General features: G+C 45.3%; 1 protein-coding gene across 1 annotated transcript in view; it reads right to left on the bottom strand.

Annotated features, from left to right (window-relative positions):
• Window positions 1-6742: 6742 nt before the first annotated feature.
• Window positions 6743-25510, bottom strand: part of PHF11 (PHD finger protein 11) — a 60230-nt gene continuing 41462 nt past the window's right edge. Inside the window, 8 exon segments of the mRNA XM_053665375.1 lie at window positions 6743-6887; window positions 7263-7272; window positions 11273-11346; window positions 12377-12506; window positions 13489-13555; window positions 14439-14508; window positions 16259-16328; window positions 16518-16561. Of these exon segments, the coding sequence (XP_053521350.1) occupies window positions 6743-6887; window positions 7263-7272; window positions 11273-11346; window positions 12377-12506; window positions 13489-13555; window positions 14439-14508; window positions 16259-16328; window positions 16518-16561 (610 nt within the window).

The following is a 25510-nucleotide window of genomic DNA, read 5'->3' as shown; positions in this document are numbered from 1 at the left end:
TTGTTTTTTTGGGGGGGTTTTTTTGCTTTTTTTTTTTTTAGAAACCAAATTTTTTAACCTAAAATACTTTCATGTCTTTGCTCCCTACTCGCACTGCCCCAACTCTGGGTACTGTAAATCAGGAAAGAGTACACATCTATGTTTCAGGTTGCTGGCACTGTCAGCTGTATCAGGCAGGATCTCTAGTTAATCTAAAGTTATGTGGCATTCTTTCATGGTCTACTGGCAAGAGTTCTTTTATACCAAGTTCTAGACAAAGTCTCTCTTGCTTTCTAGGCCACGCGACCAAAGGGGGCACCCCAAAACCAGGTGAGCTTCTTCTACTAAAGCTGCAGGGGTCCTCACTCTGCCTTAAACCACGTGGCTCCCTCTTTCACCTGGGTACTTATCCCCTCATGTCCTGGAGCTGATCTTTTCTAAACTCTTATACAGACCTCCCCCCTCAGGGGCTCTGCTCCTAGTTACATCCTGGGTAAGTGACTTCATTCCCCTAGCTCTAAGCCTGGCCACACTATTTAACACATCCACAAAACTAGCCAAAGGCCACAGATATGTCAAATAATCACTCTAGAGGTCAGCTGCAAAACCGTTGCTATGCAAAACAGCTCTCAATGGCCCTGCTCCATTCCTTCCTTCCCCCTGGCGGTGGGGGGGGGGTGGTGAGGACATCTCAATATTTCTTGGACACCCCAACTCCAGACCCTATCCTAAATCCTTTCTGGGGGCTCCCCTTGGATGCACCCTGTATCAATATTCCTCCTTTCAGATTTACACCCACTTTATAATCATATAAAGGAAAATGAACGAAGGTCTCATCTTCTTTTAACTGCTTCTGGCTGGAAATGGATGCTGTCCTACCTACCCCTGGGTTAGGGGTGCCCTGAAAGGGGGGGGGGGTGCAGCACGGAGGGAGTCCTTCCTGTAAGGGGAAAGACCTTACAGGGTCCTGGTCAGTTGGCTGTCACCAGGAAGTCGCAGGCTTGGCGTCCAAAGGCTGGCATTACTGGACTGTTGGCATACTGGTCAGGTTGTATTCTGGAGGTGACAGATTAAGCAAGAAATTGGAAGTTCAATTAAATCATAGCTATTAATTGACAAAGGCAGGGACTTCAGTAAAGAATGGCTTATCTAGTGGAAGGTGCACAAGGCATGCTATACCTATCCAAGACTCTTGTGGCTTACTATACTTCACTCGGACTGAGGGGAATACATTAAGATTTCCCTCCTTTCATATTTCTGAGCTCTTTCTGTCCAAGCTATCAAGACAGAAAAGGGAAAATCAGTTCTAAAGTGAAGCCCACAGACTGCCCCAACCTTTTATTAACTTAACTACTTAGTTCAACCAAACCATTGATTCTCAGGAGGGTGATGACAAAGATGGACTCCTTAAGTGAGGCTTATATTGCTACTAATTACTCATAGGCATAGGCAGGTCATAGGCATCCACCCTATGAAAACAGAAGAACATACAGATTAATTAACACAACAATCTCCAAACTAGTCTCTGCGCCTGTGAGACTGTCTTTTGGGAAGACATTTCATTGCAAGGTCCTTTGCACCTCTAAATTGTATATCTTTAGTGATATCACAAACCTGGTTTCAACTCTTTAATGAAAACAAACTTTCAAGACAGTTAGCTGCACCATTCTGATGTCCAATACTGAGCATTGTGATTTTCTTTGAACTACAATTTTTCTCCTTAAGATCACCCTCACTGTTATTACAGGGACTACTTTGGGTCCCACTTTTGATTTTGACTGTTCATTTGTATAAACATACCAAGAGTAGCCTGGATCATTTGTGATCCTTAAGTCTGCTTTGCTTGAACTCACACAGGGAACTCTTAGATTGACTTCTCAGTCCGCCCCTCGGCACAGAAGCAGAGCCACACATTAGCCATCTGGTTTCGCCTGTACCAGTTGTTTCACTCAAATCCTCGAGCCTCTATTCTGCCTACAGGTTCCTTTTTAGCCATCTTTCAGGAAAGCAACCTTCATTCCTTCCCTGGAAAGACTGGCATGAACCACATAACCAACCAAAGTACCAGGCTTTTCTCATGGGCTTTCGCTAGCTTCACAGGTCAATCCCAGTTCCTCAGAGCTTTCTGGTAATGACCAGAACCCATATATGCCTTCTTCAGGCATGACGTTCCGGTCAAAGTCCTGGTTAAAAAAACTACTATTAATGACTGGTCTTACTGGCTTTATGCAAAGAAACCTTATGTTATCATTCACTACTTCAGAGTGCCAAATTCTGGAGGGTTCAGGTAGAGAGAAAAATACAAAGCGTGATGGGAAATCCTTTTCCTTCTGATACCTACTAAGATTGCATCTACATGCCTTATACCTTTCATTACTAACTCTACATAATTCCTTTCTAAAACTTTTGCAAACTTCTACAACCTTTTACATACCCTTTTCTATCTGCACAGCTTTCCACAGACCTTCAGCAACATCTAAAAAACTTTTATATCCTTTCATATACTTCTTTATTTATAAATCTTATACTTTCTATTGTTCATTTTCTTACAGAGTATGAAGTTTCAAATTTTTCTGGAATCCTCAATTTCCTTTCTCAGAGTAGATACAGAGCAAAACCCGAAACACAGAGTTCTGAAACAATACACAGGTAGAGGCATTCTCTTGCACCAATGCGTCCACTGGTGCCTCACAGAGACATGCTCCTTCAGGCCCGGTCTCATGGCAGAGACATGCTGCTTTGCCTCAGGCTGAAACATTTATCAGCCCCTAATGACCCTTCCTGGGTCCTGGGTGGCAAAGGCATCCTTTCCAACCGGCTACAGTGACCTTTTCTAGGTCTTCAGGTATACAGGGTTTCTGATCAGAAACAACCAGTGGCAGAGAAATTTGCTCTTTTCCCACAAAACCAGAAAACAAGTAGTTGAGGTTTCCTTTATTCTAGGTTTAAAACTTTCATATCCTTTATATACATTTCTACTTATCCAGATTTAATTATTTCTCTCTTTTAATTTCAGTTCCTTTCCCACACTGGGAAGGACTATACTTAAATTCAGTACTTAAACTCAGTATGTGGAAGCTAAAAGTCCCTAGCACTTTAATTTTCTACTAAAAGTCCCTAGATTCACAGGGACAATGCACCTTTCTGAAGCTTAGACATTGTAAATACCCTATAAATCAGGTGGTCACTCTTGGACCTCAGTTTATGACTTTCCAAACCAGAACCATTAGTATTAGAACCAGTTACACAGAGAACCTGACTGCTGCAGTGCCCACACAGCAGTAGCATGCAGCCTATAATCTAAAGAGAAGCCTTATCCAGTTCCAAGATGGCAACACTCGTGCATGCTCTGTCCTCCAGCTGGGGCACTCACGTGGCTCATCTATTTTACCTACAATGGCAGTACCCCGACTCTGGTTCCACTCACCTGGGAAGGTCTCAGGACTCTGGTTTCAGGAACCCCAGGAAGCCCCCAAGACCCCTTTCCACCCGCAGGCCTGGGGACACCACAGAGCTGCCCTCCACCCACTGGGGTGGTGCACTGAGGCTGCAGTCACCAATGCAGGTGGAGAGCAGGCTCCGCCCACCTGTGAAGGTGGTGGCTCTGCAGCTCCATTTTTGGAAGGCAAAGCAGCTCCTGGCAACCCCTGCTGCGGTGGGTGAGCAGAACCTACTTGCAGAGTCTGCGAATCCATGGTGGAGACTTCTCCCACTTGCAGGGCAGGAGAAGCCATAGTGGGCCTCACCTCCCCAGAAAGCAGCATCACCACCCGGAGTTCCTGCTGTCTGGGGTCCCTCATTGTCTATTCTCAGAATGGGAGGAGGTTTCCCAAAGAATAATCCACACGGGGCACAGCCCGAAGGGCTAGGGGCACTCCCAACCCTAAGCAGCGCCAGCAGCAGCAAATCAGTCCAGCCTCCCAGTGGAACCAAGCCAGAGCTTCCCCGAGAGTCTGGGCCATGCACTCTACCCTTCCCGAGCTCTGGGGTCAGCATGCAGTGAGCCCACCCTGCCCCGACCTGCGCCCCTTCTTCATGGGCACCCAGTACCCTGTCTTCATTAGCAGTTCAAACAGCTGGCAAGGGCCTTCCCAGCACCGGTCTCGGGTTGGTGCAGCTGAAAGGAGGTCATCTACACACCACAGTAACACTGGGTCAGTCCCCTTCTCAGTAAATGATTTTCGATCTCTGGCCAGGGCCTCTCCTAGGGGAGTGGGAGAGTTTCTGAAGCCCTGTGGCAGTCTGGTCTGGGTCTAAGCCAGCTAACCTAAGGACTGTAGGTGCCTGTAACCCTGGTCTTTGTCGCCCGCCAGTGGGCTTTTCTTCTTTCCTTTTGGGGCACTCTCTTTTCTAGTACCCCTTCTCTCTGCAATAGGTACACTGGTCTTGTTCCATGCTCCAGTGTGCTGGTCTATGTCTTTTCTTAGGCAATCTGGTGGCTTCCTGCTCCCGGGAAGTATCTGGTTTTTTAAAGGACCCACTGCCAGGGCCACCAGCACAGGCCCAGGAAGTCTTCACAGCTCACTCCTGACTCAATCACGGGGCTTGGCTGAGGCAGCCCTGCTTGTCTCCTTGTCACCCCCTTTAGCAGGACCAGGTGCAGGGGGCCATGTGGGCCTCAGCCACCTCTTGTCCCTCCAGCGGAGGGGGGGGTCACTGCCTGCTGCCTCACTGCTCTGTTATACTGGGGCATATTTTAGAGAGGCCGACCCCTTTGAGCAGGGTCTCTACTCTGCTTCCAGAGACCAACAGGACCTGGAATCTTGGTCGCAGATGAGGGTCCTTGCTTCCCGGGTCTGGCCAAGAGTTTCCAGAGCATATAGGGGAGGCAGACTGATAAGCGGCTCTTTCTCTGGCTCTCCTTTGGAAATGGGGGGCAGCGTGTTCCTCTTGACCGGGCGACTAAAACACTGGATTGAGCCACTTTTCCCCTACCACCAGCCTTTCCCACTGTCATGCTTCTGACCTGCACCCTGACAGCATGTCCTGCACTAATTCCTGCCAGCGGTCTATATAAACATACTGATTGGGGTGTCCTGGCTTGCCTGTGACTATGAGGTGGACTATCCTAATTATACCTAAGTTCAGTGTTCCTTCAGGGGGCCAGCCTACTCCAAATGTTGGCTACTCAGAGATGCAAAAGACCTCTAACTGACTGGCATCTATGCTCAGTTGCTGGCCCCGGAATCAGTCAGAGTTTTGCAGCATGCAATCTAACACAGTGGAAGGTCCCCTGCCCATGGTGATCCTCCCAGAACGACGCAGACAAACAAAGGGAAGGGGGTTTCATTTCACCCGCCTGGCCTGCTCCCTCATGGGACGAAGTCGGTCTTGGCTAAGGTTGCCCCAGCAGAATTCGGGGTTAGCTGCCAACCGTTATGCCATATGACCTGATACAGGAACCGCAGGTTGGGGCCCACTCTTGCTCCGTAGGACCAGCCCGTGGAGCCACAAACACAGTCACTCACACTTTCACTCTCAAGCACTCCAGTTTAAACAATCCCTCCTCTGGTGAGGGTCAAGTGGTCGGACTCAGCATGAATCCGACCCAAATTTCTGATTTGAGGTGATCAGCCTCTCTCCAGTCTCGGGTCAAGTCCCCGGGGCTCTTACCAATTTGGCGCCTCTGGTCTCGGGTCAGGTCGTAGTCCGAAACCCTAGCTTCACGCCCAGAGTTTGGGCTGGTGGTTGTCTCCCCAGCCGGCCAGGGCCTGAGAAATCTCAGGACACGTGCACCCCTCGCTTTCCCAATTGGACCTCCTCCAGCTGCCTCCCTGCTTATCCAGTCCGTGGCAAGTCGACCAGAATTTGTATGACGTCGCTTCCTGGTCAGGGAACCCAAATGTTGTAGGAAAATGAAGCAACCAGACACCGAGGGATTCTGGAGTACGAAGTTTATTATTAACGTGCACAGGCTCAGAGGAGTAAGTCTCCAAATTCTGAGCCCCGAACAAAGGATTCTTGGGGGTTATATAGTCTATGGGGTCTTCCTGTCTATGTAGCAAAGCGAGATACAGAAGTGGAATGGGGTAATTAGTTCTATCTATGGGGCAGAAGCAGAGTACAAAGGCTAAATGTGAAAATTAGTTCTATCAGCAGGGATGCTAGTCCCAGTCCTTGTGACTGTCCTGCTGTTTGCTTTTCCCAGATGGCCTTATCACTCTCCCAGGGCGCCTGGGGTTTTGAATGAACAAAGGTTTTCCAAAGCTTCTCATATCACTAGGTGCTGGGAATTTAATAGTGAATAAACAGAGTAGTGAGTAGTGAGCTCAGTGAGCTTATTCTTTACTAATGTGATGTAAGATACAGTGGGTTATGAAGGAAGTACTCTAAGCTCGAATAAGTGGGAGATCTGTAGAAGGAGCAGTCAGAGAAAGGCAAAAGAGCACTTAAACTTCACAACAGGATTGCAAAAGGACCTGGGGCTAGGAGCATCTGGTGTTACTGAGATCACCCTAGATCACTGAAGCAGAGTAGTTTTAGGAGGCAATGTATCAACAGAGGGTGGGAGAGATGGGATCCAATTTACTGTAGAATCTGAGAAACACTTTGTCAGAGAGGAGAGGTAGAAGTGAGATAGTAAGTGAGAAGCAGTAAACACCCATTTAGGCATGAAGAGATAAGAGCTAGTGAGGATTGAAGGTTGCAGACCAGAGAGACATGAGAGGCCTTGTCCTAGAAATCTGTTACTTTTACAGCTTGGTTTCCAGTTTTCAACCTACTTGCAACTATGCCAGCTTCCTGGCCTAGGAAATGGTAATTCTTAAGAAGATAGAGAAGATACTGAAGTAGAACTTGACCTAAGGTCTCTGTTTTCTTGAACAGAGCACAAGGTTTGTTTTATGTCCTGAAGCAGCTTAATCTCTTCCTTCATCTGCTGCCGTTTTTCTTCAAATTGATGAATTTTAATAACATGGATGCAACTGGAAAGCATTATGCTGAGTGAAATTAGCCAGGTTCTGAAAGACAAATACCATATGATCTCACATTTAACAGGAAGCTAAACAACAAAACAAACAAGCAAGCAGAAAAAAAAAAAAAGACACTGAAATAGAGAACAAGGGGACAGTGACCAGAGGGGAGAAGGAAGGGAAGTTAAGGGGGAAAAGGTGGAGGGATTTGGAGGAACAAATAGGAAGGACACAGGGACGAGAACTAAGGGGTGTGGAAATGGGAGGGAGGTGGGGAGCAAGGGGCGGGGGAGGCTGGGATGGGAAAAATAGACAAAAAACTGTACTTGAAAAATAACTAAATACAATTATTTAAAAAATTGATGAATTTTATTTTCTAATGCTATGATAAGAAGAAAAATGATTTCATGCTGTTCAATAGTTTTATAAATAATGTACAATTTCTATTTCCCTTTCATTTTGCAAGAGCATGGTACACAGTGCTGTGCCCCAAAGGAAAAGATTCTATGGTCTTGTGAGGAGGAACTGGTCCCTTTATGTCCTTGCTTCATAGAATTCTAGTATTTTATTATACATAAAGCTGGTAATTAAATCTTTAAAATTTGTACATTTTTAGTAGAAAAAGTAAGTGCCTTTTGTATATAGTTGAAAACTCTGAAAGCAGCGACTGTTTAACCTTCATACTAAACTAAATCCTTTTGTTGAGAGATGATGATTGGAGAGAGCATGTGGTTAGAATATCAAAGATAAGGGCAAATCTTTCATTCAAATGTATCCAATTTTTAATTTACATAAAAGCCTTTTATTTATTAATAGAACGACTTCTAATGTGGTAACTTAGGGAGATTATGCAGTGGCAATGTCATTTTTTAAAACCTCAAAACTGAAGAATATTAATTCATACTTAATATCAGAACACCTGTATACCTGTAGGTAACTTTCAGGAACATTAAAAAGGTTAAATTAAGCAAAAGTCGTCATCAGTTCGGGTATCAAAAGTTAAGCCTTTTAAATTGGTTCTCATGAGATTACAAAGTGTCTCCTCTTGGTGACAAATACTACATTGTAACCTCACATAATCCCACTCACCCACCCAAGTAGTGACATGTGACATGTTCCAAAGATACAACTTTTATATGAAAGAGAAATAACCACAGATGAAAGTCTACTACAAAATAAAGCTTTTTAGAAAAAGATTTTAAAGGCTGCTTTTAAAAACACATGGATACTCCCTAGCAGTATGGAGACATTCTCAAGACACTGTTAAAAGCTACACTATTTTTGCTAGATTTTTTAAAATATTTTTTTGCTGATTATAAATGTAATACAAAATTCAAATAGAAATGTATGGTATGAAAACAAAACAGAAAAGCTTATGTATATTGAGACAGGGATATGAACTAATATTTTGTCCACAGAGAGAACTTACTGTCCTAATACCATTTGCTGAATAGACACATCATAGAAGAGGAATGTAGGTCACTGTATTTGTGCAATGTCAGGGAAGCCATTTGCCAAAAATTCTGTGTGAATCTGACCCCTATTCCACCTGGATGTGCAGTGCACATGCTGCCCAGCTGTGTGTGGCAGCCTTGATGGAGAAGTCAGATCAGATTCTCAGATAAGTGAAAATTTAGCCTGTTTTGAAGGCATCTTAAACAATGACAAAACGACCTACTCAATAATGGTATTTTATAGAAAGGTCTCTGCCTCCACCAGGTTTTCTTCTTTTTCAAAAATTTCTTGGCTATTCTTGCTCATTTTTTAGTAAGCTTTAATCAGTCACAACTCCCATTCCCATTGGATTTGCAGATTAATGTTGGAAGAATTAAAGTATGTGTATATCATACCAAGTGAGAGGAAGACAAGTGGCAGCTTGATTTGTCACAGCCTGGCTGCCTGAGGGCAGAGTCCAAAAGACTCTTCACCTGTTACTTTTCATTCCTGAACATGGTACCCAAATATTCTGCCATTTTGCAATAAATTTTTGTCATTTCTACACAAAGTATTATACGTATGTTAGAAAATGTAGCCCTGACTGGTATGGTTCAGTGGATTGAGCACCATCCTGCCAACTGAAAGGTTACCAGTTCAATTCCCAGTCAGGGCACATTGCCTGGGTTGCAAGCTAGGTTCTGAACTGGGGGCTTATGAAAAGCATCTCTCTCCCACATTGATGTTTCTCTTCCTCTCTTCCTCCTTCCCCTTCCCCTCTCTTGAAGTAAACAAAATCTTTTTTTAAAAAGACCTTAGTTATCCAATTATTAAATAATTAAAAAGAAGGAAATGTGGAAAATACAACACGGTATTAAAGACAAAAGAAATCACCAGGGACTTCCGCCAAGATGGAGGCATAGGTGGATGTGCCGTACCTTCTCACACAACCAAGTTTAGAGACAACTAAATATTAGCAACAGAAAACACAGCCAGAACACGGAAATTTGAACTTTTCGGAAGTCCGTTAACAACAAATTCTTCAGCCTGACCGGTAAGGGGTGAAACCAGCGGCTGGTGAGGGGTTGCACAGGAGGGCTCGGTCAGACGGACTCAGGCGCGGAATCCAGATGCGCAGAATCCAGGCGCAGGTTTGGACCTAGTGAGCGACCGAGCAAGCCACCAGGCGAGCAACTGCGAAGGAGACAGAGGGGAAGCGGTGCTGCGTGTTGACTGTGGTCACCCATTTGTGTGCGAGCGGACAGGCGAGGGAGTGGGCAGTTTGACTGGGGACCCGGCGGTCCCCGTGGCAAGTGGCAGTAGAGGGCGCCGCCATTTCCCCGCTCTGACCACACCACCACGTACAGCGTCACAACCCAGCGACCTGGGAGTCCAAGGCACCGCTTCTCACACTTAAAGGGCCAGAACAGACCAAAAATGTCGCAAGTTCTCAAAGCCCCAGAGCCCATAGATCTAAGCGATGAAGAAATAGCAAAACTCTCAGACGCACAGTTTAAAACACTGGTCATCAGGATCCTCACAGAACTGGTTGATTATACCGACAAATTAGACAAATATATGAAGGCGAAACTAATTGAAATGAATGGAATTGCACAGGACACCAATAGCGATGAAAAGGAAACTGGGACTCAAATCAATGGAGTGGACCAGAAGAAAGCAAATAATGGCCAAACAGAAAAGAGTCAGGAAGCAAGAATTCAAAGAAATGAGGAGCGTCTTAGGAACCTCCAGGACATCTTTAAACGCTCCAACATCCGAATTATAGGGGTACCAGAAGGGGGAAAGGCACAGCCACCACTGAAAAACTTATTTGAACAAATAATAAAGGAGAATTTCCCCAATCTGGCAAAGGAAATAGACTTCCAGGAAATCCAGGAAGCTCAGAGAGTCCCAAAGAAGTTGGACCCAAGAAGGAACACACCAAGGCACATCATAATTACATTAGCCAAAATTAAAATGAAGGAGAGAATCCTAGAAGCAGCAAGAGCTAAGGGGACAGTCACCTACAAAGGAGTCCCCATCAGACTGTCAGCAGATTTCTCAAAAGAGACCTTACAGGCAAGAAGGGGCTGGAAAGAGGTATTCCAAGTCATGAAATCCAAAGACCTACAACCAAGATTGCTCTATCCAGCAAAACTTTCATTTAGAATGGAAGGACAGATAAGGTGCTTCTTAGATAAGATCAAATTCAAGGAGTTCATCATCACCAAGCCCTTATTATATGAAATGTTAAAGGGACTTATCTAAGAAAAAGAAGTTAAACAAACATGAACAGTGAAAGGACAACAAACTCACAGTTATTAACAACCACACCTAAAACGAAAGCAGACTAAAAGGACAGCTAGATCAGGAGTGGAAACATAGAAATGAAGATCTCAAGGAGGGTTAGCAACAGGGGAGTGGGAGGAGGAGATGGGGGGAGAAGGTATAGAAAATAAGTAGCATAGACAGTAGATAGAAAATAGAAGGGGGGGCAAGAATAGCATGGGAAATATAGAATCTAAAGGACTTGAGACACATGGTCATAAACTAAAGGGGTGTAACGGTGGGGATGGGGGGGTAGGGTGGAGGGGAATGAAGGGGGGAATAGAACAACTGTAACAGCATAATCAATAAAAAATATTAAAAAAAAAGAAAGAAATCACCATAATCCAGCTACCTACAGATAAGTACTGTTCCATAGGGTGCAGTTTTTCTGTGTGCATATATGCCCCGTATGTATTTACATATTTGTGTGTGTGTGTGTGTGTGTGTGAGAGAGAGAGAGAGAGAGAGACAGAGAGAGAGGTCGTACTATTTTATAGTGGGCCTTTCATTTAATAAAACAGTGTGTCCACTGAAATACAATTTTATCACCTGAACACTATTATATTCAATATATGTGATAAATATTTATAAACTTTGTTGCTTGATTGTAACTCATATACCTGCTTGAAAATGTACAAATGTGTCTTCAAACAATCTACAGTCAAAAAGTGAAGTCCCAATTTCTTCATAGTCTGGAAGGAGAAAAACATTTTCAGTTTTAATTATAAGGGCAGAAACCTCACAAAATAACCCGCCAAAAGGAAAAGTAAACAGAGCATTTTTCTATTGTAGATCTTTAGTGTTAAGACTGCAGCAGCAGCAGTCTCACCTGGGAACTTGTTAGAAATGCAAATTAGTGGCACCTTTACTGAATCAGAATCTCCAGGGGTGAGGCCCAGCTATCTGTGATTTAACAAGCCCTCCAGGTGTTTCTGAGGGGCATGCTCAAGTCTGAGAAGTGCTTGGTCTCTCTAGACAAAAGAATAAACAAGAATGAAATGAATGAGCTTTTGGAAATATTTGCTCTTAATTTAATTTTTTGGTTTTGCACTACAGAAAATAATCCCTTCCAAATAATTTATTTTATATCACTGCCTAAAAATATAGACTCTCAGGCTTTTCTGTTAAGCTATATTTACAATTAAGGTCTTAAGCTCAGAAGATAGGTCATAAGAAAGCTAAGTGGCTATATACCTGCACATATGAATGGAACTTGAGTTTCCCAAAGAGCTCCTAAAGAAAGGTCACAGTTAACTAAGCCAAACATCAATCTGGACATTGTAATTACTTACTTTATAACTCTAAACTTGAACAATACCCCCCAAAAACACTTGGTTTATTAAGGATCAGAATTTGAGTCAAATCAAAACTAACATAACTCCATTCTCAGATTTTAGCAACAAGTGTGCTCAGCTGTGGGGGTGGGGATGTGTGACTTGAATTTCTGAAGTGCTCATCTTTTGCTGGTTACTCTCAGCTAGGTACTTCAGGGAAAATACATGGAAACTTTCAGGGAATTCGTAGTTTTTATGAAATTAATGAGTTTGTGAATTACCCACATCCTGTTGATTTATAAAAGACAAGAGATCTGGAACAATGGATTTTATTAATGAGACCAAGAAGGAAAAGAATATCTCAGGAAATGTGTACATGTTTTTTATTTTGTTTTATTTTACATGGAGGTCTGTGAGAAGTCTCTATAGGAATTTTGGTGTTTTAGTACCTGTTCTGAAGTAGTCTCATCCATAAGTCTTTCTTTAATCGAATGAAGTCTGTCTAGTATTTCTTCAAATAAATCATTAAGAAGTCCTGCATCCTTACATTTCTTAAGGAAAGCAGCTTTCACAATTGCGTCTAACTGTTGCAGGAAAATGAAGCAACCAGACACCGAGGGTTTCTGGAATAGGAGGTTTATTAATGTGCATGGCCCATAAAAGTCAGTCTCCAAATTCTGAGCCCCGAACAAAGGGAAAGCAGCCGTTTTATAGAGGGGGGGGGGGATAGAGCAAGGGGGAGGCCTCTCCTTCAGACCAAAGCGGGAGATAATTTATAGAAGCAGAAAGCAGAGCGCTTGCTTCACTATCTCTGGTATGTAGGCGATAAGCTAGAAGAAACAAGGTAAATCACTGGGCTGTTAAACATCCGGGCTGTAAAAAACAGTCCCCTAATTGCTATGCTATATTTTAAAACAGATATCAATTTCCCCCAACATAACAATTAAAAAAATTACAGAAGGAATGTTTTATGGCCATTGTTTCAGGCCTGCTTACTGGTAGCTGAGCATAATTAGTTAAGGAAATATATACATACAGTACCTTTAGTTTTACTATTAATTGTAATTTCATCATACTTCATTTTTCTAGCTGAAATAATGAAATGTTATGAAAATGTGGAAAATTCTGTTTAGAATAATATGAATCAAGATAATTTTCTAAAATTTAGCTTCAAATCTTTGAGATGATAGACACTGTCATTTTTTCAGTTAGTTACTATGTGTTGTTATGGGATGTCTGTCTGCTTAAAGAACAAATCTACAGGTACTGGTTACAGCTACCTGCAAAGCAGGGAATCAGCAGTGTGAGGGGTTGGGAAATCACTGTATTCTGACCTCAGGCAACCTTGGCTTCTCTAACAGAAAATGTCCCTTTGTTAATACTAAAGAGTTACGAAACATCCCAACCTAGTTTAGTTTGATCTGCTGGGGCTATAATAAAGTAGGTAGTTAAAACAAAATTTTTTACTCTTCTAATTAGTTATTACAAGCCTAGAAGAATAAAATGGGATGCCAACTTTGTAATATATAGGTCATTTGTTACAGACAAAACTTGTAGCAAACCTGTGTTTCTTCCATCCTCTTCATTCATTTGTTTTGTGGACTTATTTAATGTCATTGGTTAATGTAGCTAGAAGGACAGAAAAATCATGATTATTTTACACAGATTTTACTGTTGGCATTTAATGTTGCATAAAATGAAAAACTAATCTTTTGTTATATATAATTCAGTGATATGCCTATGATGAAAATCATGCCCCATATTCATCTGTAGATGTAAAATCAAATGTATTTTTGTTTTATATAATAATACATCAAGAGTTGTGGCAAGCACCTTTTGTATAAACAGCAGATGGTGAACATTGTTGATTCATACTAATTTAGCTTATATGAGCTGATGTGTAAAACACTGTTTGAAATCCTCAAAACGGTTTCATATGCTTTACACATAGTAGTAATCCAGAAAATTATGTTATAAATTAGGTCAAGTATGGGTCATGCAGTGGGGAAATACTTGGCTAGGTAAGGGTGCTCAACTGTATCTCTGCCCATTTTAAGACCATAAGCAACCCCCAGACTCATATTCTTCTTACTAATTTGGTACTGGGGATGTGTACAAGAGCTATGGGACTATCATCTCCTGAATTATGTACTTGGGTATCTAATACACATCTTGTCTTTAATATTCATTTCTTATGGTTCTATCATCACTTCACCTGAAATCCAGAATGGTTAAAATGAGGATGTTGTGGTGTGGCTCAGTGGATTGAGTGCTGGCCTATGAATCCCAAAGGTTTGCTGGTTCAATTCCCAGTCAGGGCACATGCCTGGGTTGCAAGCCAGGTCCCCAGTAGGGGTGTGTAAGAGGCAACCACACATTGACGATTCTTTCCCTCTCTCCCTCCCTTCCCCTCTCTCTAAAAATAAATAAAATCTTTTTAAAATTTTGTTTTAAAAAAATGAGGATGTTGATAGAAGAAACTTATAGCTGTAATAAAATTAAGTCCAAATACCTGTATAGGAATGCTTGTTGAGAGACCTTTCTTCTTTCCTCTTTTTCTTTTCACTCTTGGAAAATGAACTGAAAATATAAATCGTGTAGAAGCCAGAATCCATAAAGGAAAAGACTGATGCTTGACTGCACTTTAATATGCCAAAAGTTACTACAAAGTCAAAAGATACAGCAAATGTAGACTAAATGGTGCAACACATATGATGTAATAAGGCCAATTTAAAAAATATAAAAAGATCTCATAAGTCAATACCAAAAAGACATTTCAGTAGAGAAATGGGCATATGGGGAAACCTCAGGGGAGAGATTCATTGAATAGAAAAAGATTTGGTGACAGGAAAATAAATTATTAAAAGGGTTACCCATAAGTAAAGACATGCAAAGTAACTCAATTTTTTTACCTATCAGCTTGACAAAGATGTAGGTGCTTAATATATAATGTTTGCAAGTATTTGAGTAATTATGTAGTGTTGGTACAGCCTCTTCGGAAGACAGTTGGTCAATAGTTATCCAAAGTTTCATTGTTTATACTCTTTGATTCAGCAAATTACTTACAGGAAGTTTTCCTAATAGCAGTTGCATTAAGACACAAACTTGAATGGAGAAAAATGCTAACTATAATATCAAATGTGATAGAAAAAAACTGGAAATAACCTAAAATGTCCAACATGCAGAAGCTAGTTCAATTTTGGTTCAGCTATGTGACTGAATAATACACACAATAGATTACTATGCAGCCTTTTAAGAGTGAGGTAGATCCACTCATGCTAATACAGAAGGATTTCTAGGATATATTAAGTGAAAAGTGAAAAGTACAATAACAGGTATGTTTGTATACACAGAAAATTTTGGGAAGAATTCAAAATAATCCTTTGAGGGAAAGGATTTGCTACAGTGTTATAATCTATTTTTTAAAACTAATACATTATTCTTCTTTCCCTGTCAATAAACACTGACTGACAATACTTTTCATAGTATTTCCTAATAAGTTAAAAGGCTTCCTAAAAAGCAAAAAAAATCAAAGTTAAAAAAAGGATATTGCACTGGAATGGCATTTAGTCTCAATAGCTTATTTTATGCATACCAAATTATTCCTAAGGAGTGTGATGTATGTCCCCAGTCCAACCTCATTAGGACCAAAACTGGGGCCAATGTTTACTACATATGAGGCACTCCAAATTCCTACTTGCAACACATAGTTCAAAAGAACATAAATTAGGATATCTTATTATTCTTCCCCCAAACATCAGGCTATTAAAAAAACTGAAAGATGTTTGGTAAGTGTTGTTTACCACCACAAAATGCAGTTAGCATGACACAGAATTGGTCCTTTTACCAAGAGGTTCTGACTCCAGCCTACAAGGAACATTCCTTGTCCAGTGCTGGTACGACACTGCTACTTCAGAGAATGTAGAAACCATTCATGAGTGAATGTACACCCCACAGTTCCAGTTAGCCAGGGGCCAATTTTAAAACTGAAATGTTAGCTATGCATTCTTAGGATACTTATTTAGGGACCATGAAGTACTTTATCAATTTTATCTACTAAAAATGCTGGTAGTCACCCTGGCCAGGTGGCTCAATTAGAGCATCATCCCATACACCGAAGTGTTGCAAGTTCAGATCCTAGTATGACACATACCTAGGTTGCGGGTTGGATCCATGATGGGGGAACCTACAGAAGGCAACCAAGTAATATTTCTCTCCTCCTTCCTCTCTCAAAAATTAGTAAAAAGCATATCCTTGGGTGAGGATTAAAAGAATAAAATTCTGATATTCTTTTAGAAAAGAAGGAATTTCAAAAGGCAGAGGTTTTTCCCTTGTCTTGGTGTCATCTTCTGATTGCAGTGAGGATGGAAGACACCAGACAATAGCTTTACTGAGAGTAGGCCTAGTTCACAAATAATAAAAGTTAGTAAATTATATTGCATATTGTGTGAAGACACTGAAAATTTCATATGTAAAATTTTAATTCAGATTTGTATTTTAATTCAGTGAGGCTAGTAAATCAGGCTACTTTATGTCTTACCTAAATGTTTACCTTTCTTTAAACCCATAATCTTAAATTTTAGAGACTTACCAGATTGAGTTTCTCTTGATGGAGCATGTTGTTGGCAAAACACTCTGAAAACATGCAATTTCAAAGAATTGTTAAATATTTTTACTTATACTTTTCAAATATTATATTTTCTTGTAATTTAAAGAGGAATTAACCTATTTTTCATGATGATGTTGCCCTAAGTATTTATTTTAAAAAATGCCTTTTGAGACTTCTGGTTGATTGCAGTGTAGATAAACACAGTGCTGGCCTACTCCCATGACCACATCAAATTCACCACTAAATTATAGAACAACTTTTAACAGGTGGGTCTGAGCAAATCACTGGATCAGGGCAGGGAGAAACCCTGATATGGCATAGAGGCTGCATTCTCCTTAAGAAGGCAGGGGGAAGGGTCAAGGGAAGCCCCAAAATAGAGATTGAAATCACAGCTGAAACCTTGTGACGGCCTTCCCACACCATGGGGCTACTGTAACAATCAATGCAGCTGGTGACACAGGCTGCACAGTAGCCTGCATGAGCTGTGGGGGCCGGACACCCCACCCTGGGCAAACATGTGCCCTTGTACTTGGATGAGAAACTTTTGCCCCACTTCCACAACATGGTGGCCAGAAAGATGGGCAAAGTCAAATATGGCCGATATGGCCCACATTGGTTGAAAAGCTGGACACTCCCACAATGCATGGGATTTGGGGAGAGGACATTAAAACAACACAGGCAGAAGCCTGGGGGCTCTCTTCCATGGGCGGGAGTGCTCAGTGCTTATGTCTCACATGATCAGAAGCCAGCTTCCAGAGACCCATGCTGGGATGTGTGCCTCAATTGACCCCAGCCCTTGGGCTCACCCTGAGAGCAGTGTATAGAGGCTGGGAGCAACCCGTGGAGGCATGAGCTGGTAAGTGCTTCAACCTCAAGTGTACAGGCACTCTCAGGCCCCAATGCCCCAAGGATGGAGCTTCCCATGCAACTGATTGGAGTGATCTGGCAGCACAGCCCAGGCCCTGAGAAAGAGAAAAAGCTTCTGCGAGGCAATGGCAATGCTGAAACCCACAAGTGTGCACAGTGAGTCTGAGGATGGAGACACATTCGTGTAACTGCCATCTTGGAACTGCAAAAGGACAGATAATATGGGGCAAGTTGTTTGGACAATGACTCTGGTCCTGGAGGTAGCTGATTTTCTGCGTTTTGTGGGTCAGGATGGCTTAGAACAGGAATGCTCCCAGCCCCCTTAAATTGGTTACCCTGTTAATAAAAACCTATTTCCTTCCCCACAAATCTTCGTGTTATTTGTGTATAAGGTGGTAAGAGGCTGGACCCTAGGATACCCAGTTATACAACTACCCCTGAGAATCACCTGAAGTCGAGTAGAACAGAAGTTCTATAACAAAGGATATAAAGAAGAAGCCATGTCAAATCTTGTGCTAGGGGCAGAGACATAAAATGTGCTGGTCCCACTCACATGTCCACACATGTGGACAGTTAAGAATCAGGAGAAATGGTTTGGTTGCAGAGGTTCCTACTGAGGAGTGAGGGCTCCCAGTACCACACCGGGCTCCCAGTCCAGAGCAATAGTGCCAAAGATATGGACTCTTCCTAAAAATTCTCAAAGGTCCATAAAACCCAAACAAACAATGTCTGGTCTCAGCTTGTCCTGTATCTGTTACTAAGTGGCCCCAAACCTCATGCTGATAGCAGGTGGCCTCGGTACACAGCATAACTCGGCACCTGGTAGTACAGGCAGCAACCAAATGCAGATCACTTTGTAGCTCCTATTAGGTGGCTTTGGGCCAAACAGGCAGAAGTTGACTTGTCCTGCAATGGAGCCTCTCCTAAGATGCCCTGGAACCAACATATCTGGTGGCCAGCTTCAGAGACCACAAGAGCACCAGCCAATTAGGAATTGGAGGAGGATGAGGATGAGAATAAAGAAATGTGAATTAAGAATATTATAAAACCGGACCAAGATGGAGGCATAGATGGAAACACTGTGCCTCCTCGCACAACCAAGTTTAAAGACAACAAAGTTTTAGTAATAATCAAAACACAGAAAACTGAATTGTACAGAAGTCCAACGATAACAAACCCTTCAGCCAGACCAGTAAGAGGGGCAGAGTCAGCAGCTGGTGGAGAGGTACCGCGCAGGAAAAAGCAGCCTGACCGACCCAGGAGCACAGGCGGCAGTTGGCGGATCCCAGGTGTGGGGTGGCGGCAGGCAGACCCAATGGGGCCCCAAGGTGGCTGGCTGGCTGGCTGACCACTATCACACATTCACACTCATACAAACCAGACGAAGGAGCAAGCAATGAGACAGACCATGCAGATTAGGACCCCAGCGCCGGGAGTAAAGCCTGAAAGCATCAACTGGAGAAACTTTCAGGGTCGAGATGCTGGGAGAAGCTCCCAGGCTCAAAAAGAGTTTGTTGGAGAGACCCACAGGGTCCTGGAGGGTGCACAGGCCCACACACCCAGGAGCGGGACCCTGGTTTGCTTGCGGGAAGCACCAGAGGGGACCAAAATCAGAGACCAGAATAAACGTAATTGCCCCTCTCTGACTTCGCCCCCACATACAGCATCAAAACCCAGCAACTGAGTTGCCCCACCATGGTGAACACCTAAGACTCCACCCCTCATATGGAACAGGTGTGAACAGACCAAAACATGGCTCAAGAACAGCTCAAAGCCCCAGAGCCAATACTTCTAAGTGACCAAGAGATAGCCAAACTATCAGATGCACAGTTCAAAACACTGGTGATCAGGATGCTCACAGAACTGGTTGATTTTAGTCACAAAGTAGAGGAACTGAAGGGAGAAACCCTAGGAGACCTTTGCTCACCTAAGACCCCAGGCGCCATAGGAGAACAATAAGGCCGTCTGGGAAAAGCAAATAGCTGGATAGTCACTAGGACTGGGACTAGCACCCCCGCTGATAGAACCAATTTTCACATTTAGCCTTTGTACTCTGCTTCAGCCCTGTAGATAGAACTAATTATCGCATACTGCTTCTGTATCCCGCTTTGCCACATAGACAGGAAGACCCCTAGGCTATATAACCCCCAAGAATCCTTTGTTCGGGGCTCAGAATTTGGAGACTGACTCCTCTGGGCCCGTGCACATTAATAATAAACCTTGTACTCCAGAATCCCTCGGTGTCTGGTTGCTTCATTTTCCTATAACATTTGGTTCCCTGACCGGGAAGTGACCTCACACAAATTCGTGTCGTCTTGCCGCCAACTGGATGAATGGGGAGGCAGCTGGAGGACCAACTTGGGAAGCCCCGGGGGGGGGGAAGCACGTGCCCTGAGATTTCTTAGGCCCCGTCTGGTTGGGGCGACAGCCACGGGCCCGCACTCCAGGCGGGAAGCGAGGGTTTTGGATTACAACCTGACAGAAGGCACCAGATCAGTGAGTGCCCCGGGGACTTGATCCGAGACTGGAAAGAGGCTGATCACCTCAAATTAGAACTTTGGGTCAGATTTATGCTGAGTCCGACCACTTGACCCTTACTCAGGGAGGGATTGCTTAAACTCAGAGTGCTTGAGTGTGAAAGTGTGTGTGACTGTGTTTGTGGCTCCATGGGCTGGTCCTATGGAGCAAAAGTGGGTCCCAACCTGTGGTTCCTGTGTCAGGTCATACAGCATAACGGTTGGCAGCTAACCCCAAATTCTGCTGGGGCAACCTTATCCAAGACCGACTTCGTCCCACGATGGAGCAGGCCAGGCGGACAAGCGAGTCAACCCCACCCTCTGTGTGTCCGCGTCGCGTGGGAGGCTTCAAAAATGGGAGGAAAGCCGCCCACTATCTTAGACTGCGTGCTGCAGAATTTTAGTAGATTCAAGGGACAAGACCCGTCCCTAAATGCTGACCAGCTAGAAACATTTTGTACCTTAGAATGGCCAACCTTCAGAGTCAGCTGGCCCCCAGAGGGAACTTTGAACCTCTCCACAATTAGGGCAGTCCATGTCGTAGTCACAGGGAAGCCAGGACACCCAGATCAGTTCCCCTATATAGACAGATGGCAGGAATTAGTGCAGGACATGCCTCAGTGGCTGAGCCAGTGCGCAGGGGTGCAGGGACGATCGAGAGGCGCTAGAGAGAGGGGGTGAACAAGATCTCGAGCTTGCTGCTCCCGATCTAGCAGTGGCTCATCTGCCATCTTAGTGGCTCGACCCAGGCCTCCCATACACCAAGACCCCTCCCAGAAGGATGAATTAGTTGTCCTCCAGCTGCCCCCCTATCGAGCGTCACCTGCACCCCTGACGGCACCGCCAGCTGAGCCCCTGACACCACCCCAGTCAGTCTCTCAGCAGCAGCCTCAAGAGCAAGGGGCGGCCCATTACCCTGTGCTGCCTCAGCCCTGACCAGACTTGCCGCCAATGGCGGCTCGCCTGAGAAGCCACCACCAGGGTCCATTCCAGATGCCCCTCAGGGAAGTTTAGGCAGCGCCCCGCATAAATGATGATGGGACGGTCCAACCAGGTCCGGTCACGTACTATTATTAACCTTTCAGTACGACTGACCTGTTGAACTGGAAACACCCCACACCACCCTTTTCAGAGAAACCACAAGCAATGATAGAGTTGGTAGACTCCATCTTCCAAACCCACCAGCCAATGTGGTTTGACTGCCTCCAGCTTATCCTCACCTTGTTCAACACTGAGGAGAGGAGAAAGATCCTCCTAGAGGCCCAGCAATTTCTAGAGGCGCATGCCCCAGCCAGGACCTTAGACCCTTTGGACTATGCTCAAGCAGCTGCACCTGAGCAGCAGCCAGCCTGGGACCCAAACACTGAACAAGGTCGGGTGGCCCTTGACCTCTATCGCCACTCCCTCCTCCAGGGAGTTAGCGTGGCAGCCCAAAGGCAGACTAATATGACCAAGGTAGCCACAGTGCTCCAGAGGGCAGATGAGTGCCCCGGGGACTTCCTAGAAAGGCTGATGGAAGCCTATCGAGTATATACTCCCTTTGACCCCGAAGCTGCAGAAAATCAGTGTATGGTAGCCATGGCGTTTGTCTTGCAGTCTGCTCCAGACATCAGGAGAAAATTACAAAAGTTGGAAGGATTTGCTGGCATGAACCTGAACCAGCTGATGGCAGTAGCCAATAAAGTCTTTGAAAAGCGGGATGAGGCATCAGCCACTGCTCGGCTGGAGAACCAAAAGATGCAGGCTGCCCTACTAGCCGCAGCTTTAAGTGGGCCACCTCAAACCCAAAAGTGCCCCACTAGGAAAAAAGGCCATTTCAAGGCAGAGAAAGATCAGTGTGCCTACTGCAAAGAGAAGGGACATTGGAAGCACGACTGCCCAGCCCTAAAGAGGCGGGAGGGACAATTTTCCGATCCGGCAGGGACCACGATCCCAGCAGCGCCGGCCCCCAGTGTCTTAGCCTTGGCAGGATCCAGTCAAGACTAGGACCGACCAGGCTCCATCATTCTCGGCCCCCAAGAGCCAATGGTCAGAATAGGGGGCCAGGACATTGACTTTATGGTAGATACCGGAGCAGAACACTCAGTTGTCACCCAACCGGTAGGCCCACCCACCGGAAAGGAGGTACTAGTGCAGGGAGCGACGGGGCTCTCAGCTAGCCCTCAGAGGTTCTGCCAGGCCCACAAGGTAGAACTAGGAGGCCACCAGATCTCCCAGGAGTTCTTATACCTACCAGACTGCCCACTCCTACTGCTAGGCCGGGACATCCTGACCAAACTAGCAGCACGCGTGACTTTCCGGCCAGAGGGGGCCACGTTGGACCTCTCAATGCCATGGACAATTGCACTAGTACTGCCAAGGGAGGAGGAACACCGACTCCACCAACACCAAGAGGCGGCACCTCGGGACGCCCTATGGGAAGCCTATCCCAGTGTATGGGCAGAGAATAATCCACCAGGACTAGCTCGAGGCAGAGAGCCAGTGCCAGTAGAGCTAGTGCCTGGAGCCACCCCGCGGAGCTTAAAGCAGTACCCAATCCCCCGAGACACGCGGCTAGGGATCAAGCCTATAATCAATAAACATATACAGACAGGGATTTTAACCCCTTGCCAATCCCCATGGAACACCCCTCTGCTCCCGGTAAGGAAACTGGATGGAACTGGGTACCAGCTAGTCCAGGACTTAAGGGCAGTCAATCAGGCCACAGTGACCTTGCACCCAGTTGTCCCGAACCTGTACACCTTGCTCAGTCAGATACTGAACACTGCTACTCATTTCACCTGCCTGGATTTAAAGGATGCATTTTTCTGCATCCCGTTAGCTCCACAGTCGCAGGCCATCTTCGCCTTTGAGTGGGAAGACCCAGTACTGGGTGAAAAGACACAATTAACGTGGATGCAACTGCCGCAAGGGTTTAAGAACTCACCCACCATTTTCAGTGAGGCCCTGGCACATGACTTGCAGCCATTCAGAGATGAGTACCCAGAGGTTACCCTCCTCCAGTATGTAGATGACCTCCTACTGGCAGAGCAAGGAGAAGATAACTGTCGAGCCCATACGGCGGCTCTTTTACAACTGTTGCAAGAGCAAGGATACTGGATGTCTAAGAAAAAGGCACAGCTCTGTCAGGAGACGGTCAAATACCTAGGGTTCCAGATAAGTCAGGGGCAGCAGAAGCTAGGCATAGAGAGGAAAGCAGTCATAAAGCAAATGGCGGCCCCATCAAATCGCCGACAACTCAGAGTTCCTAGGGGCCACTGGGTTCTGTCACCTGTGGATTCCAGGATATGCCCAGTTGGCGAGGCCCCTCTATCAGGTGGTCAAGGGCCCAGACACAGAGCCCTTTCAGTGGACTGGGGACCAGGCAGAGGCCTTCCAACAGATCAAAGACTGCTTGACCAGTGCCCCTGCCTTAGGGCTCCCTGACCCAGAGAGGCCTTTCTGGCTCTACATCCACGAGAAGGACAAAATTGCTTTGGGGGTACTGACCCAAGACTATGGCCTCTGGAAACGACTGGTAGCCTACCTTTCCAGGCAGCTAGATAACGTAGCAGCTCGGTGGCCGCCGTGTTTAAGAGCGGTCACCGCTGCCGCCATCCTGCTGAAAGAGGCCGACAAACTGACTTTCGGGCAAGAGACTTTCCTCTATCTGCCCCATGCTGTGCATAGTCTCCTAGAGGGGGCTGGGCACAAGTACCTCTACAACCCTTGGTTGGCCCAATACCAAGGGCTACTTCAGGGCAAACCCCGTGTGCATCTAAAGACAGTAGGATCGGTCAACCCAGCCACATACTTGCCAGCTGAGGAGGGATTCCCAGATCACAACTGCATAGATGTCACAGATCAGGTATACGCCAGTCGGCCAGATCTAAAAGACCAGCCACTCTGTTCGAGAGACCAGACATTATACACTAATGGGAGCATTTACCTAACAGAAACCGGGGATCGTCCCGTCGGATATGCTGTGACCACCCAAGACACAGTAGTCGAGGCAAAAGCTCTGCCAGCGGGGTGGTCGGCGCAGAGAGCAGAACTGTTTGCCCTCATCAGAGCACTAGAGCTAAGGGAAAAAGGTCAACATCTACATTGACTCAAAATATGCCTACGCCACTTTACACTTCCATGGAGCCATCTATAAAGAAAGAGAACTACTAACCTCAGAAGGAAAAGAGATAAAGAACAAACAAGAAATATTAAGGCTGCTAGAAGCTGTCAATGCACCACTCCAGGTAGCATTCGTACATTGCAGAGGACATCAAAGAGGAAACAGTAAAGAAATAAGAGGAAACTACTTGGTGGACCAAGCTGCTAAAGAAGCAGCGCGTGCGCCCCCAGAGGTCCCGGCTACCATGGGACCGCTGTTAGGGACCATTCCAGCCAAGGAAGATTACAGCCTGGAAGAACACAAATGGGCCACGCGAGTACAGGCCCGGGAAACCCCTGAAGGGCTTTGGAAACTCCAAGACGGGCGTATCTACATACCCCAAAGCCAAGGGAGGAACCTAGTCCAAAACTGCCACCAGCTAACCCACCTTGGGAGGACAAAGCTGAGCCAATTATTAGAAAAGTATCTGTACATCCCAACTCTTGATGCCCTTTGATCCTCAGTCACCTCGCGGTGCCAGACGTGTGCCCAACACAATGCTAAAGTAACAAAGGCAGTCCCACCCGGGATCCAGTACATGGGAAGTCAGCCCCTAGAGGACCTTCAGGTGGATTTCACCGAACTCAAGCCCAGCTGCGGTTACAAGTACCTCCTAGTCCTCGTCTGCACATTTTTAGGGTGGGTAGAGGCCTTCCCCACCCGGACAGAGAAGGCACACGAAGTAGCCCGGGTGCTACTGCAGGAGATTATACCTCGCCACAGACTACCCTACACCCTTCAAAGCGACAACAGCCCAGCCTTCACTGCCAAAGTAATCCAGCTATTAACTAAGAGTCTGAACCTCAAATGGAACCTCCATGCTGCCTATCGACCCCAAAGTTCAGGAAAAGTTGAAAGAATGAACAGGACCCCGAAAGAGACTCTAGGGAAGCTCTGCCAAGAAACCCACCTGCCATGGCCAGACCTGCTACCCCTTGCCCTCTTTAGAGTTAGATGCACACCTAACCTGGCAGGGTACACACCTTTCAAGATCCTTTACGGAAGAGCCACCCCTCTAACACGACTGCCCCGCATGACAGATTTAGCTACCCTAGGAGAAATCAGACAGACTGCTTACTTAATAGTGTTAGGCCAAGAGCTAGATAGAATTAGGCAAGCTCACCTAGGGCAAGAAATAGTCCAAACAGGGGGGCCAGCCCACTCTTTCCGGCCGGGACAATACGTATGGGTAAAAGACTGGAAAAGGGAATCCCTCCAACCCAGGTGGGTTGGGCCCTACCTGATTCTGTTAACTACCCCCACTGCTTTAAAAGTTGCAGGTATAACTCCTTGGATCCACCACACACGAGCCAAGGCTGCAGCACCCCCCAAGGAAACCGCTGAGAGGAGACCATCAGAGCCAGACTGAGTGCCTGCCCTGAGGCTCCAGAAAACCCCCCAGGAGGGGAGAACAGAATGGACCATTGTTCCTGGGAATATCACGCCAT

This window comes from Artibeus jamaicensis, unplaced genomic scaffold, assembly GCF_021234435.1.
Source record: "Artibeus jamaicensis isolate MK-2021 breed Jamaican fruit bat unplaced genomic scaffold, CSHL_Jam_final contig_410, whole genome shotgun sequence".
Taxonomy (NCBI): domain Eukaryota; kingdom Metazoa; phylum Chordata; class Mammalia; order Chiroptera; family Phyllostomidae; genus Artibeus; species Artibeus jamaicensis.
This window is presented reverse-complemented; position numbering and strand designations above follow the sequence as displayed.